We start from the raw sequence: 16117 nt of genomic DNA, 5'->3' as shown, positions 1-16117 counted from the left end.
TTTCTGGCACGCGGTTTGAAAGTTTTTTTTTTTTGCACATACGGCTACACATGTCCAGGCACGCACGTACGGACACGCGAGAGCGAAGGAACGGCCTGTGGTTGTTTCTGGCACGCGGTTTGAAAGTTATTTTTTTTGCACTTACGGCCACGCACGCACGGGCACGTGAGAGCGAAGGAACGGCCTGTGTGGTTGTTGTTTCCGGCACACGGTTTGAATTTTTTTTTTTGCACATATGGCCACGCACGTACGGGCAAGCTGGAGTGAAGGAACGGCCTGTGTGGTTGTTGTTTCTGGCACATGGTTTGAAAGTTTTTTTTTTTTTTTTTTTTTTTTTTTTTTTTTTAATTTTTTTTGCACGTACGCCACGCACGTACGGGCCCACACTAGTTTTATTCAAATTGTGGAATCCTTTGTGAATTACTTGCTTGAATTGATGTGCTCAATGCCGGTAGTTTCCTCGCTCTCAGAGGAAGGGAATAATGGAATGGATGTTACGTGCAGACTGTAGATCATAATGCAAGGAATTGTTTGTAATGCAATCTACGATTACCATCTTCACTGTGTGTTTTGTGAAGGCTGGGTTCCTGGAAGAATCATGTGCTCCGATTTTGCTTTGGAATGAAAGAGATTCTGTGGCCAATACTTTGATGGCCATGTGGTCACTGAAGACATATTCCAGCGCATCCTTTGTCCAAGTTTAATAACTTTCAATATTGGTTATGCTGTGTGACGGCTGACTGCAACTTGCAACCATTAAAACATCAAAGGCCATTTTGTTATATTGAGGAACACATCACGGCATACATGAGCTCATATCTGAGCTCTGGCTCTTTTATGCACTTGACTCGTGCTTTATCTTTAATGCGTCCCATTTGCATCAAAGCATCCAGCAGGGCACTGAATTTGGGGAATTGTTGGATCCATAATATAAATGTTTTTGCTCACTCAAGACCATCATTTTGCATCTCAAATCCTCAAACGAAAGCAACACAATCTTTGGTTGGCACTTTTAGGACAAACTTTGCCAAGAACCAACTTCCTTGGGATGTTTCGCAAGGATCAAGATCATTGTTTGAGAAAGTTATCAACAGACGTTTACCAAAATGTTCACGACTTCTGCAATCTGTCTGTTGGAGAATACAAGGGAGATGCTTCGTGTCGACAGGCAAAGTATCTGAGATGGCATCTCACGTGCTGCCCAAGCAATCACAGCCAACTCCAGCACCTACCAATGCTAAGGTATGAAAATAATCTTTGTACTTGTCATGGTTGATCATTGGATCAACAAAAATGGAATTCTCATTGTGACATGAATGGCAAAATTGCATGAATGTTGCTGGATATTTTTTAGTGGAAAATGGGTTAGATTGCTTTAAAATTGTTAAAAATTGTTTTAAACCTTTTACTATCTCTGCCACCGAAGGTGGACGGAGGTCATTTTTTTCACCCATGTTTCTTTGTCTGTCTGTCTTTTTTCTGTCTATCTGAAAGCAGGATATCTCTGGACAAAACATGATTGACAGATTGGGTGTGTGACAAGGACAAAATGATTGGAATTTGGTGAAGATCCGGATCTGGCGACCAGAAGTTTTAAAGTGATTCTTCACCATTGAGAGATTGGGCCAAAAATGATATAAAGCACGATATCTCAAAAACCTGTGGAGGAATTCGGACGAATCTTGGTGGACTGATTGGGTGTGCGATGATGACTCATTGTTTCGATTTTGGTGAAGATCTGGGTATGAGAATTTTTTTTTAATTCTCCAAGTGATTCTTCACCATTGAGAAATGGGGCCAAAAACTATACATAGCATGGTATCTCAAAAAGTGATGGAGTTGTGACAAAACTAGGTAGATGAGTTGATTAGTTGACAAGAACAAGCCAATTTGATTTTGGTTCATGTCTGGATCCATATCTAGTCGATCAGTGGAATACAAAACATGAACTGTTCAGCATGGCAGAGGTATGCGCCCTACCGAGCGCCATTCTAGTTGTTTCTGTGATTGTGGCCAGGGTGCCCACTTCGGGTATGGTTTCACGATTCCTTACTGCAGTATAGCATTTCCTTCTGAATGATCCGTGGGCCATCTTGACTGTCAGTCTTTTGACAACGTAATTTTTATGACTACATTCAACATTGTGGTTTGGCTATTTAAGAAATGTTGAATGTGTACATTATAGTTTTGTATGAAATTTTTTGAAACTCGTTTCCTGTTGTCCAAGTTGTTGTCACTACTTTGTCTGTTCAGCGAATGCGATGCATTGCTTTTGCAACATCTGAGAAGTACAACTTGCATGAACTCTCCAAGAACATACTATCACAGAGTGGCTATCAGCTCCACCATCTCCCACAGGGTCAGTCATCAATGCATATTCACCAGTGGCATCAAAATAGTATCCAAAATGCGTCACCAACAGTAGAATATTGTTTTAACCTCTGTTGGTGCTTCATTCACTGTTTTGATTGTGCCGTGTGAAAGTTGCTTCTTCAAAACCATTGTTGTTCTCCTGCTATATATTTAAGAGTTACTTTGAGGATAATGATTCTTCAAACTTTGATGTGAACATAGTATCTCATCAACTTTTCCCCATCTTCTTGGCCAAGTGCTATCCAACTGCACATTTTGCTGCTACCTCTTTCCAGATGCATCTCCGGTGTTGGTGGTGACATGCGATGCTGTTGAGAATGCTGCAGATGATGCCACAATCTTCTTCTTTCAGTACGTTAAAATTGTCCTGCCTGTCGTCACTTCTTTGCCATGCCTTCCTGTTTTTCTCGCTACTCATACATTTGTACTTTCACCTCCTTTTCTGAAGATAAATAATTGACATGTAAAATGATATGAATGACCCTTCCAAATCCATTTCTTATCGTGAAGTGCATATGGTCGATAATAATGTATTCGAGGTGTGCGGTGAGCTTGGATAACACTGAACAACAAATTTCAAAAAATTTTTTTTACTGGAGATGTGTAAAGTGATTAAGACTAATTTGGGTACGCTGATTTCAAAAATCATAACCGTTTTGCTGTATCACGTCAGGATTTTCAGGAACAGAAATATTCCCATTGCCTAGAAGTCAGGATTTCAATGAAATTTACATATGTCTTTAACATGTCTATTTCGTACAATTGTTGTTAACTTGTGTTATATTTCTTTCTTTCAGATAAAGATGAGTAGGCGTTCCTGTACCAATCATCCTGACAACTTCTGTTATGTCTGTGGTCGGTATACCAAAAAAGATCAACAGCGAAGTATATCTACAGCAGTGAAAATGAAGGCCGCCTACTTTCACTACTTCGGTGTAAGGTGGGGGACCAATAACAGAGCTGGGCACCACACATCTGCTGCACAAGCTGTCACACAACCTTGACTCAGTGGTTGGTGGGCAAGCGCGCGAGCATGCCATTTGCGGTGCCCATGATATGGCGTGAGCCGCAGAATCATCATGATGATTGTTATTTCTGCTGCACAAGCATCGCCGGCTTCAACAAGAAGAATAAAGGTCACATCAAGTACGCTGACTGCGTCTCTGCTCGTAAACCTGTGCCTCATGATGACGAGAACCCCGTTCCAACACCTCCAGCTGATCAGAACATAGCTGTAAGCAGTGGTGAAGAGGATGGTGATGATGAACCTTTTGAACCCGACACTCAAGAATCACACCTTCTGAACCAGGGAGACTTAAATGATCTTGTAAGAGATCTCTCGCTGTCAAAGGCGAAGGCAGAGCTGCTTGGATCAAGGCTGCAGCAGTGGAATCTACTTGAACCTAAGACCAAGATATCCTTGTTCAGAGCACGTCACAGAGACATGGCTGAGTTATTTGAGATGGAAGACACGATGACATTCTGCAGTGACATCAACGGTCTGTTGAAAGAACTTGGGTGTGATCACGATCCTGCAGACTGGCGCCCTCTTCATCGACTCGGGGAAGAACAGCTTGAAGGCTGTTTTGCTCCACAATGGCAATGAGAAACCATCAGTCCCACTGGCTCACGCGTTCGGCATGACAGAGACCTATGAGACTATGCGGCAGCTGCTTGATTCCATCAAGTACAATGACTTCAACTGGCACATCTGCGGAGACTTGAAAGTGGTGGCGCTGTTGTTAGGGCTGCAGTCAGGCTACAGAAAATGCATGCGCATCCATTGTCTCTGGGATAGCAGAGACGACAAGAATCACTGGACGAAGAAAGATTGGGAAGAGCGAAAAGAGCATGTACCTGGTCGACACAACGTGAAGAATGTCGCCCTTGTCGACCCAGCCAAGGTTTTCCTTCCACCACTCCACATAAAGCTCGGCTTGACGAAAAATTTTGTACGGGCAATGGATCTGAATGGGCGTGGGTTTTTATACCTCAAGGAAAAGTTTGGCAACACCTTGTCGGAGGCCAAGATCAAGGCTGGTGTCTTTGTTGGACCGCAAATCCGACAGATTATGAAGGACGAAACTTTTCCGACAACTCTAAACCCCAAAGAGCTGGCAGCGTGGAGGAGCTTCAAAGCTGTGACGGACAACTTCTTGGGGAACGAGCGCGCGGACAACTATGAAGAAATAGTGCAGCAGCTGCTGGAGTCCTTCAGGAAACTTGGCTCCAGGATGTCCCTGAAAATCCATTTCCTACACCAGCACCTGAACTTCTTCCCTGACAACTTGGGAGCAGTCTCGGACGAGCACGGCGAGCGATTCCACCAAGAGATTTCACTCATGGAGACGCGTTACCAAGGGCGGCACAACCCGAACATGATGGGCGATTTCTGCTGGTTCCTGCATCGTGAAACTGACACAGAGCAGCACAAACGCAAAGCCAAATGCCTAAAGCATTTTTAATTACATTCTAGTGGAGTTTTTCTGTAATTTCTATAATTTTGAAGCATTCATGATGAAATAAATGAATAAATGAATTTTTGTAAATTTCATTGAAATCCTGACTTCTAGGCAATGGGAATATTTCTGTTACTGAAAATCCTGACGTGATACAGCAAAACGGTTATGATTTTTGAAATCAGCGTACCCAAATTAGTCTAAATCACTTTACACATCTCCAGTAAAAAATTTTTGTTGTTCAGTGTAATTAGTGAATTGGATATTCTTCAGGGAGCGGTTTTTGTGGTTTGGTGGATTCAGCTTGGTACTTGGCAATGAAAATGGAATGCACAGCCATCTAGAGCAGGGGCCAGGTTGTATCCCTTTGCTAATTTGGCAACCTGACCAAAGAAAATTTTCAGTCTGAATTAGTTTTCCACAAGTCTTGCAATTGCTCAACGTCCCCTTACCGCCGGGCAGAATTTGTGAGATTATGCTCCAGCGGAGTGAACTTGGACATAGCATGACAAATGAAACAAAATAGGCTGAAATTTGGAAACAAAGGCCAGGATGTGATACAAATCAACCCCCCCCCCCTAACTTGGTGAGGCAGCAGGGCACAGATCGAGGACCATCACATCATTTGCCGCACGACCTGTTAGTAACAAGTATTGTCTGCCACACAAACATATTGTCTTTGCCCTGCTGATCATCAGTTAAGAGATTTGCAGGCAGGAATAATATATTAAACGAAAGGAGCACACTGACCGTAGATGTGACATGACACTGACATCATGCACATAAATTATGCCGATACATCACCTCCAAACTAAGATATTGTCTGTGTGGCACTCAGGTCTTTGAAAACTGAGATTTATTACTTTATGGTCAAGAATAAATGAAAGCAGAGTCTTAGCTTAGTATGGCCACAAATAAACGATTTGCCAGTATGTCATCCTGACGAGCCCATAGCAAGGGCGAAATCTGGATTGGTGGCTCTGCTTTTAAAAATTTTATTCATGCCATTGGAACTCACCCCTTTCTATATATATATAATCTCCAATAAATCCATTTCTCAGTTCTCCAAACCATAATTTTGTCCAAGTGACTTGACGTTTCGGCCAGCAACTCGACATACACCGGGCCTCCACTGGCCTTTATCAAGAGCAATTTTTTTGTTTACCTCCTCCTGCATATACCTGGGGGAGGGGGTGGGCCTGTTCCTACACTACTAGACATGTATATATAAACCCTCATGCTCTTCCAGCCAAAGAATGGTGTATAAAGCAATGAAGAAAAGCCTCGCAAGGTAAGCCTTTTGCTGTTTCAAAGTTTCTATCCATCAATGATGCACCCTTTCCTGACGTCTTTCCACACAAAACTTGTGCAATTCCCCTTAACGCTTCTCCATACTTCTTCCACTCCTCCAAATCTTTTGAAAGAATGAACCAGCTTTGGCCATCCCATTCCTCGCCACCAGCTCTTGACCCTCTCTATTACTCGTTCCCCAACCAAATTTACCAACACATTCACCTTTACCTGGCTCCGCTACTCCCACATGTGCATTAAAGTCCCACACAATGCACAGCATCACCTCCAGATCAACCATTCCCATCATTTTCTCCAGTGCATCCCTGAATTCCTGCTTCTACACCCAGTCCTTCCCATTCGTGGCCCATATACTGACACACCACGCACCATTTGCCTCTATCACCACCCATGCCATCACTATCCATCCTTCCTATCTTTCCACTCTGTCCACATGCTTGCTGATCTCTTCCGATGCCATTATTCCCACACCATTACTCTTTCCATCCCACCCACGTGCAAAAGCTTGTTGTGACAAACTGCAGCTTGTATCCTCCTTCCGACCTCTGCACCCTGTCTTCTTTCCATCTGGTCTCCTGCACACACAACACTTCCAACCTCTTTCTCTGCATCATCCCTTCCACCTTGACACCACTACCCCACATTGATCCCACATTCAAAATACCACTCTCTTCGAACTGCTGACCACCTGGTAGTCAGTACCATCGTGATCAGTTTGGGACGCTCTGATCATCAATCAGCAGTGCTGCCCGGGCTGACCCACTGGACCAACTACCCTAGCCTGTTATCATAATCCTGCATGCACGCACGCACACCGCTCTTTTTTTCTACTCGCTCTCCCTCTCCCTTCCCATGCCCACATCTCCCCCCCCCCCTTTGAGCAAGTCATCCCTACCTCCCTTCTTTTTGTCCCACTCTCTTTAATACATTAAAGCCGTGCCTCTTCAGCTTACAACAAGTATGTGCTTTTCACAAAAAATACTTGCAGTTCTTTCACAAAAATCACTCGGTTCAAAAGCAACCCTCAGGATACTTCACAAAAATATGCTACTCGACTCCCACGCTCGGACCTCGTCGACTCTCATGCTCGGTCCTCCTGTTAGCTGGCTGGGTGCGTCACGGAGAAACGAGGGATTGGCTCTGGTAGGTACAGCGTGAGGACCACCTGGAGTAACATGTATGGTCTCGCCTTGATTTCCTCCTGAGATCCTGACGTAGGCCTCCTGACGGGCTTCTACCGAGACCCGTTCTTTCCAATTGGCCCCATTTAATTTTGGAAAAGGAAAATGTTTCTGAATGATGGAATCGCTGATACTCCATAGAAAGCCGGACGGTGGGCTAGAGGGCCTCGCTTATCGGCGAGAATGTCAAGGAGCCAGGTATTTAGGCCACGACAAATATGACACAAGTCTTCACAATCAGAAAATGGTTTCTTCTGCTATGGCATGCTGGATGAAGATACATTTGAGAGAAAGATAAAATTTATGCGAGCAGTCTGACTACGCTCTGAAATGTATAACAAAACTGTTGGGAAAATATTTAATAATTATAATTATAATCCATAGACAAATTAAATCGATCCGAAATGGAGTTGAAGCAGTTCTCAAGCCAAAAAGGAGTCACACTGATTATTGATTATATGCAAAGACAGATTTGATTTTTCTGATTCTATTGTTGCGGGCCGGCGGGGTCGGGTGAGAAGACCACCAGGTGGGGGAAGTTACGTCGATTCTCACCAGACTCCCCGGAATTGTAGGCCGTCGCTCACAGATAATTCCATGACACGGCGGGTCGCTTAACCGACCGTGGATGTCAATAACTCAACCGCGTGACCTAGGGTCCTCCCGTCTATGGAATCGGGTTACCTAATTAACCACGTGGTTTAATTACCGGGGAACCACGCCCTCGGTACGCCATGTCCGAACCGGATCACTCTACCAGATTGGATCACTTTTCTGGATCTGATGCAGCCGAGCGACACTGCCAAGGACGTACCGGCTAGAAGGAACGGATCATTGGGAATAAACACCTGGCTAAACTTAGATTCGAACCATGCTGGACCAATGGGAGAAAAGACAAAGACGAGCAGGCAACATTCCTAATAATAATAATAATTTATTAATAAGCAAGCGAGGAAAAGTATGTGGTAGGACAAAGATTTATTGGGTATGTAACGCAGGGAAAGAGGAGAGCGGTGTGGTGCGACAATAATACAAGCAACTTACGAAAGCAGACAGTGCAGACTTGACGCGAGATTAATAACAGTTACAACAATAATACACTTCTACAGACTTGCTTAACAGACAGGTGCGAGCACACTCAGACACACACAGAAAAAGAAACCCCAATGGGAAGGGACTTTTGCAACCAGGGAGGGGGTTGAGGTTATGCTCTCGGTACCTGGGTGTTTCGGGGGAGGGGATGCTCTGTGGTGCAGTACCCGACAGTAATCGCGTTGTCTCTGGCCCAAGCTGCACGTGTGGAACTTGTGTTCTGATGGAGGAGCTTGAGTGGAGAAGGGTGGAGTCCAGAGTGCGAGAGTGGAGTAGTGGGCGGGACCAGGTAGGCAGGTGGACGAGGCGAGGCGTGGGCAGAGTCAAGAAGCAGGAACACACCGTGTGAAAACACCACTCCGAATTGCACACACCCCAGACAGAGGAGCTTCTCCGTATTTGATAGAGCCCGAAACTCAGGGGAGGGGATCATGCCGAATTCGACATCATCGCCCAAATCAGGCGCCTTGATTGGCCCCGACCCCTCACGTGGTCCGCCAGCTTGGGCCTGGTTTCGGGTAGACGTTGGTGCAGCCCGTCCACCTTGCTGCTAAAGCGTTCGTGACTCGCCGCACTTGTCGGTTTTCAGGTGGACGTTGGTGCAGCCCGCCCACCTTCCTGCTAAAGCGTACGTGACTCGCCGCACATGTCTGGTTTCGGGTGGACGTTGGTGCAGCTCGCCCACCTTCCTGCTAAAGCGTACGTGACTCGCCGCACATGTCGGTTTTCAGGTGGACGTTGGTGTAGCTCGCCCACCTTCCTGCTAAAGTGTACGTGACTCGCCGCACATGTTGGGTTTCGAGTGGACGTTGGTGCAGCTCGCCCACCTTCCTGATAAAGCGTTCGTGACTGATTTATCCCAGGAAATAAAAGAAGAGAAGAGTGGGAATGAAATGGAGGGGAAAATGATTTAATAACCCCAACTATTAGAACATCACAACGCACTCCCCATTGTCCCGCTAAACAAAAGGAAGGGGTCTATCGACATGTATATTAATGGCATAACTGTCTTGGGACACCTGTCTGTTGTATGTATGCGGTTCCGAGAACCACAACAATATTGTGTTATGTCCTTAAAAGTTCATGGAAGTCCCTTGAAAGTGCTTTTGGTTTCAAACTACAATAATTTATTTTGTTTTCATGTCTCAATTAATAAATTTTCTCCTGGATTCATACTTTTGCACCTCACTGCATATGAGAATCCCAATGATACCCCCCTCCCTCACACTCAGCTGTCGGACCGGTTACATCACTTGCTGGCATATCACCTCGATAGCGTAGACAGAATCGCGCATCACCGAGGCTCCCAAACATGTATCATTTGCAATGCCAATAGCAGTTAACATATAATGAACAAGATCGAATCATGCATGTAATTGGAGGGAATAACCAATTGGCTCTCACCTAATCAATTACCCAGGTAGCTAGGATTTCAATAAATTAACACCCATGCTCTTCCAGCCAAAGAAAGCTGTATAAAGCAATCAAGAAAAGCTACACAAGGTAAACATTTTGCTGTTTCAAACCCTGCCTGGGTTCCTTTTATAGCTGCAGACATTCAGAAGTGGAACATACATAAGAATTCCAATGTTACACAACCACATGGCAGTAACATTTAAATAACAAGATCCAATCACGTCGCCGTAGATTTGCTCCAATAGCGTAGATTTGCTCTTCAAACTGTATATTTGTCAGAAGCAAGTTGTGTCGTTAAACGTGTATTGAGAAGGCTGTGATCGTAATCCAAGACCAGCATAGACAAAGGCTTATATGTCTGACCTGTATGGGCAAGGCCAGGTGAGGACTTGTGGACACAAAGGGACCAATGGCGCTATAACTGCGCTTTTTGGAATTCTACGGATGGTTTGAAAGTGCCACAAATGGGCATGGTAGTTCTGCTGAGGGCTTGCAAAGGACGATGGGATAAGTGGCCTTGTGTGCTGCAAGGAGGTCCTGGATGGAGGTGGGTGGATGCTGGGGATAGCGCCACGCCGGTCCTGTAGAGTATCTAATGGAGATCAGCCGAGGGCGATCCCGAGAAGGATGGCTAAAAACTGTTGTGCATGCAGGCGAACTCTCCCTCTCTTTCTCTCGTCGTTGCCCGAGGAAGACGTGTTGGAGAGCTCGGACAGGCCACCATTTTTTCGTTTTTTGCCCTCATCGTGATCGCTCCTTGTCACCATTGTTGTGCCCCGAGCTGCTTTTCGCCTTGTGCCAGGCCAGCTATGACCATCATCCTGTAGCCACAACCAGCTTTTGCCATCCTAAAATCCATGGCTGTTCCCCCTTCATTTTGTGAATCTGGTATTTGTTGGCCCCATTAGTGGGTTGGGCCTTATTTATATCGGCTGTATATAAGATTGCATGTCCCTTTCATTCCTATCTGTGTCATTTGACTGACAGATCTGTACCTTTTATTGAGTGTCTTTTCTGCCCTTTTCCCCAAATACAATGTGTATAAATCCCATTTTAATTATAAGAATGCTTTTTCCTGCTTTCCCACGTGAACACCGCCAAGTTTGGCTTTATTGGTGATTCATGGGGAATCGTAGTTGTAATATTAAACACGGTAACAAGTCGAATAAACACCCTTTCGGTCATTCGTGGGCTGTTGTACTTCTGGCGTAGATAGTCCATGGTAACGGAGGCTGTCTGACGTGGCATTGATTTTCTTCAGGTTATATTCCAGGTAGATTACCAGTTGGTTATTTTCGCCAGTTCACCAGAGAGTGAAGCTGCAACAACTCTTGGGCAGGTGTTGAATTATCCCACACACAGTGGAGTCATCTGCAAAGTTAAATTGGACTTTTTTTTTCAGTGATGAAGATGTCATTGATTTATTTGTATCGAGAACAGGATTGGTCCCAGAACACCAACATGAGGGACACCTGACTCTAGATGTACAGCATTAGATATTATTATGTCTTGGAAGATGACCGCTACTTGTGAGTGCATAGGTAATCTGATTGCTGGTTTTGGAGAGAACCCTGAACAATCTTAACTGACATTTTGGAAAGCAGGGTGTCGTGTCGGACAATCAAATGCATGGGAGATGTCCCGTGAGATAGCTCCGGCCTCTTGTTTGACCAAACTTGACATTGGAACCTCCCTCCCGCTTTCGCTCAAGCAGTTTTGTGATACATGTGCCTGTTTTTAATATTTATTTGACTGAGTTTTGAAAAGTTATTTTGCCTTAAATTACGATTCCTACTAACTCTGAACACACTTGAAAAGTTGTGGGTAGTGCAGTGGAATGAAATGTGCCTTTCCCAGTTTTTTGAATAACATTGCATCTTCAACATTGTTGTTCCAATCATTCATGATGTTGACTTGAGTAACCTTGTATTGTTTTTGTTGTATTGAGAGACTTTCCTTTCATTCACTGCTTTGACATGTTTGGGGCTTTTGTGTTGCTGCAGGGAAGGAGCTGTGGTGTTTTGGAATGTTCATCAGACTGTAGTAAGTTTTAGTTCTGAAAAGGTAACATATCGTACAACGTTTTAGAATCTTATGTTCGCATGGTGATTCGTTGTTGACCGGGTTGCCCAGAGGAGTGGTTTTCTTTTGTTTAATGGCAATGTACTAATTGCATATAAAAGGGAGTGGGGAGGAGGATCACATAATGAGAGAGAAATGACATTCATTCATTAATTTGTTCATTCTTTTTTTTCTTGTCCACATGAAACATGGAAATTTTTCAGCCACAGGCAATTCAATTCAAAACCGGTGCATCACATCCTTTCACGTTAGCAATAAGCATGTGAATCGAATTGGGCATGGTTGATAGTCTAAAACGATAGCACAAACGAAGTGAACCACAAAGGCAAATGCCTCAACAATGAAAATAAAAGCTCGAAGGGCACTCGGGAGTGCATACCTCCGCCCTGTGATGCCTGATCCACAATAACATATCTGGCCCAATACATTTTTGAAACATTGCGAAATATATCGTTTTTGGCCCTATATCTCAAGGGTGAAGAATCGCTTAAAAATTCTAGTAGTAGATTCCGGATTTGGATCTTCACCAAAATCGAAGCAATTTGTCGTGGTCACACACCCAACCTGTCCACCAAGTTTCATCTGAATCCGTCCATAACCTTTTGAGATATCGTACTATATATCGTTTTTGAGCCCTATCTCTCAATGGTGAAGAATCGCTTAAATTATTCGATTAGTCGGATCCGGATCCGGATCTTCACTAAAATCTAATCAGTTCGCCCTTGTCACACACTGAAGCTGTCCTTGAGACAGAAATTGATTTTACGTGGGTATATCCACCTGAAGTTCCAAAATCAGCCGCAATTATAATTTTGGCATGTTTTTTGTTGGAAATCACTTATAACGTGTAGAAATGCAAAAAAAAAAAGTCTAAATTTTGTTGAAAAAAAAAGTTGCAAAAATTTTTTTTTCTCTAACAATTTTTTTTTGGGGGGGGGGTTGGAAATCACTTAAAACATGTAGAAATGCAAAAAGAAAAAAAAATTCAAATATTTTTTCAAAATGGCCGCCATAGCGGCCATATTGGATTTTGGACGAAGTCCAAAATCTAATGGCATGATCCTTGGACCATACCTAATCCCCCACCAAGTTTCGTCAAAATCCATCGAGGAGTTTTTCCGTAATACTGTTCACAAACAAACAAACAAACAAACAGAAAGGGGTGAAAACAGTAACCTCTGATCTGCGATGGCAGAGGTTAACAAACAAACGGACAGACAGACACACAGAATGACACACACACAACCGACCAACATAATTGTCGAAATCCGAAGGATTCCGGCAATTAACAAACAGACAGACAGACAGAAAGGGGTGAAAACATAACCTCATTCGTCTTCGGTGGTGGAGGTAACAAAAAACTAGAGTTCATAGAACACCTTTCCTCACGCAGTCTTGAGGAAAAGGACATGAGAAGAGTCATTACAACTCTTGCTTTGCATTTACGAGCACAATCTATATTGGCTTTGTTTGTTAACTTTGAATTACAGGTGTGATGGCAACCATACGAAGCACGGCAAATTTGATTGGTCGACACGGCGTAACATTTTTCCCAAGTACTGCTGAACTGAAGGTTTTGGTAGTGCTGAGAAGGCGATTTGTGTTCTGCAGTGTTCAAATATGTAATTTAATTGAAATGGAATAAACGTTTTATAGGCTGTAGAAAAATAAATAAACAAATAAACCATTTAATTGGAAGTTTACTGCTGTTGTTGTAGCATCTTTTACATCACCTTATTTAACACGTTACATTAGTTCTTCATTCCTGTTTTTATGTCATTTATAACGTCCTTAAAAACAGTAAGTTTCTTGTTTGGAATGATTTTAAATTTTATTTGACTGCCAGATTGGCAGACAGATTTAAAGGATCACCTTACTGCTTTGTGCGTATGTGTGATCGGGACGATATTCCGTACAATTTGCCAAATTCAGAGTCAAAGTACTGCTAAACTGCACGTTCGTGTTTTACAGTGTTAAAAAGATTAAATTGAAATTAAATATATCCTCGATCCTCGACTGATGCCTATTAGACAGACGGACGGACAGAGTGAACCAATTGCTTAACCCCGCTTTGCACTACACACGTGGGGTAAATGTGAAGTGGGTGCGATGGGTCTCGCATTATCTTGTGAACCTTCACCACAGCACGTTTCTCGTACATTGTACAAACTGAGGGAAGATTTGTCCATATCACATCCTGGGCAATCTTCCTGGTTCTTTCCAAGTATCTTGACATTCTCTTTTGACAAGTTACCAAATGTAAATTATCAAATTGAAAAGTAAGAATACATTGAATCAAGGACTGATAGAAAAGAACCAAAATACTATTATCGACATGAAACTCTTTCTTTCAATATCCTCAAAAAGTACAATCTTTGGTTTGCCTTACCATCCAACACTTTGGAATAATTGCTCAATTTCAATTTGTTGTCTATCACTGTGCCTAAATACTTATACTCAGACGCTTGCTTTTTTACTATGGTCATGAATAATCAAAGGGTCATGGCCACCTGCTAAGCAGCGATTTCACGAATAGAAATAATTTCCTTTGTCTTATTGATTTTAAGAACTAAATAATGATGGTCACTCCAGTCTACAAACTTCTGAGCTATGTTCACATATTCATGCTTATCATTGTATAGGAACCTACTAATTATTGTATCATCAGCATATTTGATCCCACTACAATTGGGACTTGAAGTGCTGCAGTCACTATTATAGAAGGAAAACAAAATAAGGGAAACAACACAACCTTGTGCACCGAGACTCAAAACCCTCACGCGTGATTCCATATTATTACACATCATCCATTGTGGTCTATCTGTAATAAACTGTGAATTAATCTTGAAAGCCAACGTGTGATGTCTAATTTTTGTAACGTCTGTTAATACTGTATATGAGGTTGAATGGTTTTGAAGGCACTTGAGAAATCAACAAATACTCATCTTACAAAAACTTGGGAGTATCGAAATGATGGAACAATCTTTGGATATTAAAAAAACCAAAGCATCCTCAACACAATTATTCCTCAATATGCAAATTGAGATTTGTCAAACAAGCCAACTTGATTACTGAAACATTTCAACAATATCCTTTCAAACCACTTCAGGACATTAGATATCAAGGCTACTGGACGGTAAATCATTCAACTCTGGGTTTTATTACTTTTGGTGCTGGAATGATAATTAAAGATTTCCAATTTGGGGGAATGGCACCAGTATCCAATATTGATTGATAAATAGTGTGGCATGTTGTTGACTACACATTTTCAAAACCTTATTAGACATACTATTTGGGCCCATGACTTTGCTTTACTAAGTTGTAGCAATTGCATTACAAACCTCATGCACATTCACCAAAAGACCCTCATCAGAGTCTTGAATCTTCTCCTTTAACATTTCCCAAACAGAATAAATCTCAAGTTCAAAATCATGAACGTCAAATCTACAATAAAAATCATTTAAATTATGAACAAAGTCTTTAGTACAGTCTGCTAGCTTTGTGGATTTGTTCTTGTATACACTCATAATCTACATTTTTCTGCCAAGCAGCACGATAATGATTTAATTTAAAATTCCATTCCAACTTTCGTTTATAATCTGCCTTAGACTTTGTAGCTTTCCCATCAATTGTTTTCTGAATAGCTTTCACTTGTGGTCCATCTCCATCTTAAAAGGTCTTATAACCTCTATTGCTTAAGTAAGACTTCAGCTCCTTGGTAAGCCATGGCTTGTTATTCGGATATGTTTAAACAACTTTATAAGGGATGACAGAATCAACACAGAACTTGATGTATTCATGGATAACTTTCATTCTCACATTCACAAACTCAAAATAATCTATGGAGATAATATGTGTAAAGATATTGAAAACAATGGGAGAGTATAGGGTAGAGAATTGTGTGGGAGATGTGGGAAGAGTAGGGGAAAAAAAAACCCAAAACAAGGGAAAGGTTGAGAGGGAATGTCCTTTATACATTTGCAACAGAAAAATTTTAAGAGTGTGTGTGTGTTGTTATCTCAATAATGTGGGTTTCAGAAGGTGGAATGGAGCCCTCCCAGGACTCAAAGTATCCACTTCCATTTTGGTGAGGGATCGTGATTCATGAGCGAAGTTGTGAAGTTTTCTTGTTTTCAGAGTTTTATTTACAGGATCGTCACTGAGCCCCAGACAGCCTCCAACTGTAGTTCGTCTGTAGTAATA

The 16117-nt window shown here is 42.6% G+C and overlaps 1 protein-coding gene across 5 annotated transcripts in view; it reads left to right on the top strand.

Moving 5' to 3' along the window:
• Positions 1–16117, top strand: part of RMND1 (required for meiotic nuclear division 1 homolog) — a 68126-nt gene that overhangs the window by 18789 nt on the left and 33220 nt on the right. For 4 of the 5 annotated variants that reach the window (XR_015050282.1, XM_085849947.1, XM_085849946.1 and 1 more), the window contains exons 2-5: positions 579–1242; positions 2254–2359; positions 2649–2724; positions 11836–11896. Coding sequence is in view for 4 of the 5 variants with exons in the window: in XM_085849947.1 (XP_085706073.1) it covers positions 808–1242; positions 2254–2359; positions 2649–2724; positions 11836–11896 (678 nt within the window). In the remaining variant the exon portion in view is untranslated. The remainder of the gene's footprint in view (positions 1–578; positions 1243–2253; positions 2360–2648; positions 2725–11835; positions 11897–16117) is intronic. The other variant, XM_085849948.1, reaches the window with a different exon arrangement.

The sequence above is a fragment of the Eptatretus burgeri genome, chromosome 12, assembly GCF_056783735.1.
Source record: "Eptatretus burgeri isolate ZD-2024b chromosome 12, Ebu_testis_v1, whole genome shotgun sequence".
NCBI lineage: Eukaryota > Metazoa > Chordata > Myxini > Myxiniformes > Myxinidae > Eptatretus > Eptatretus burgeri.
Note: the sequence above shows the minus strand (reverse complement) of the source record. Positions and strands in the feature narration are given on the sequence as shown.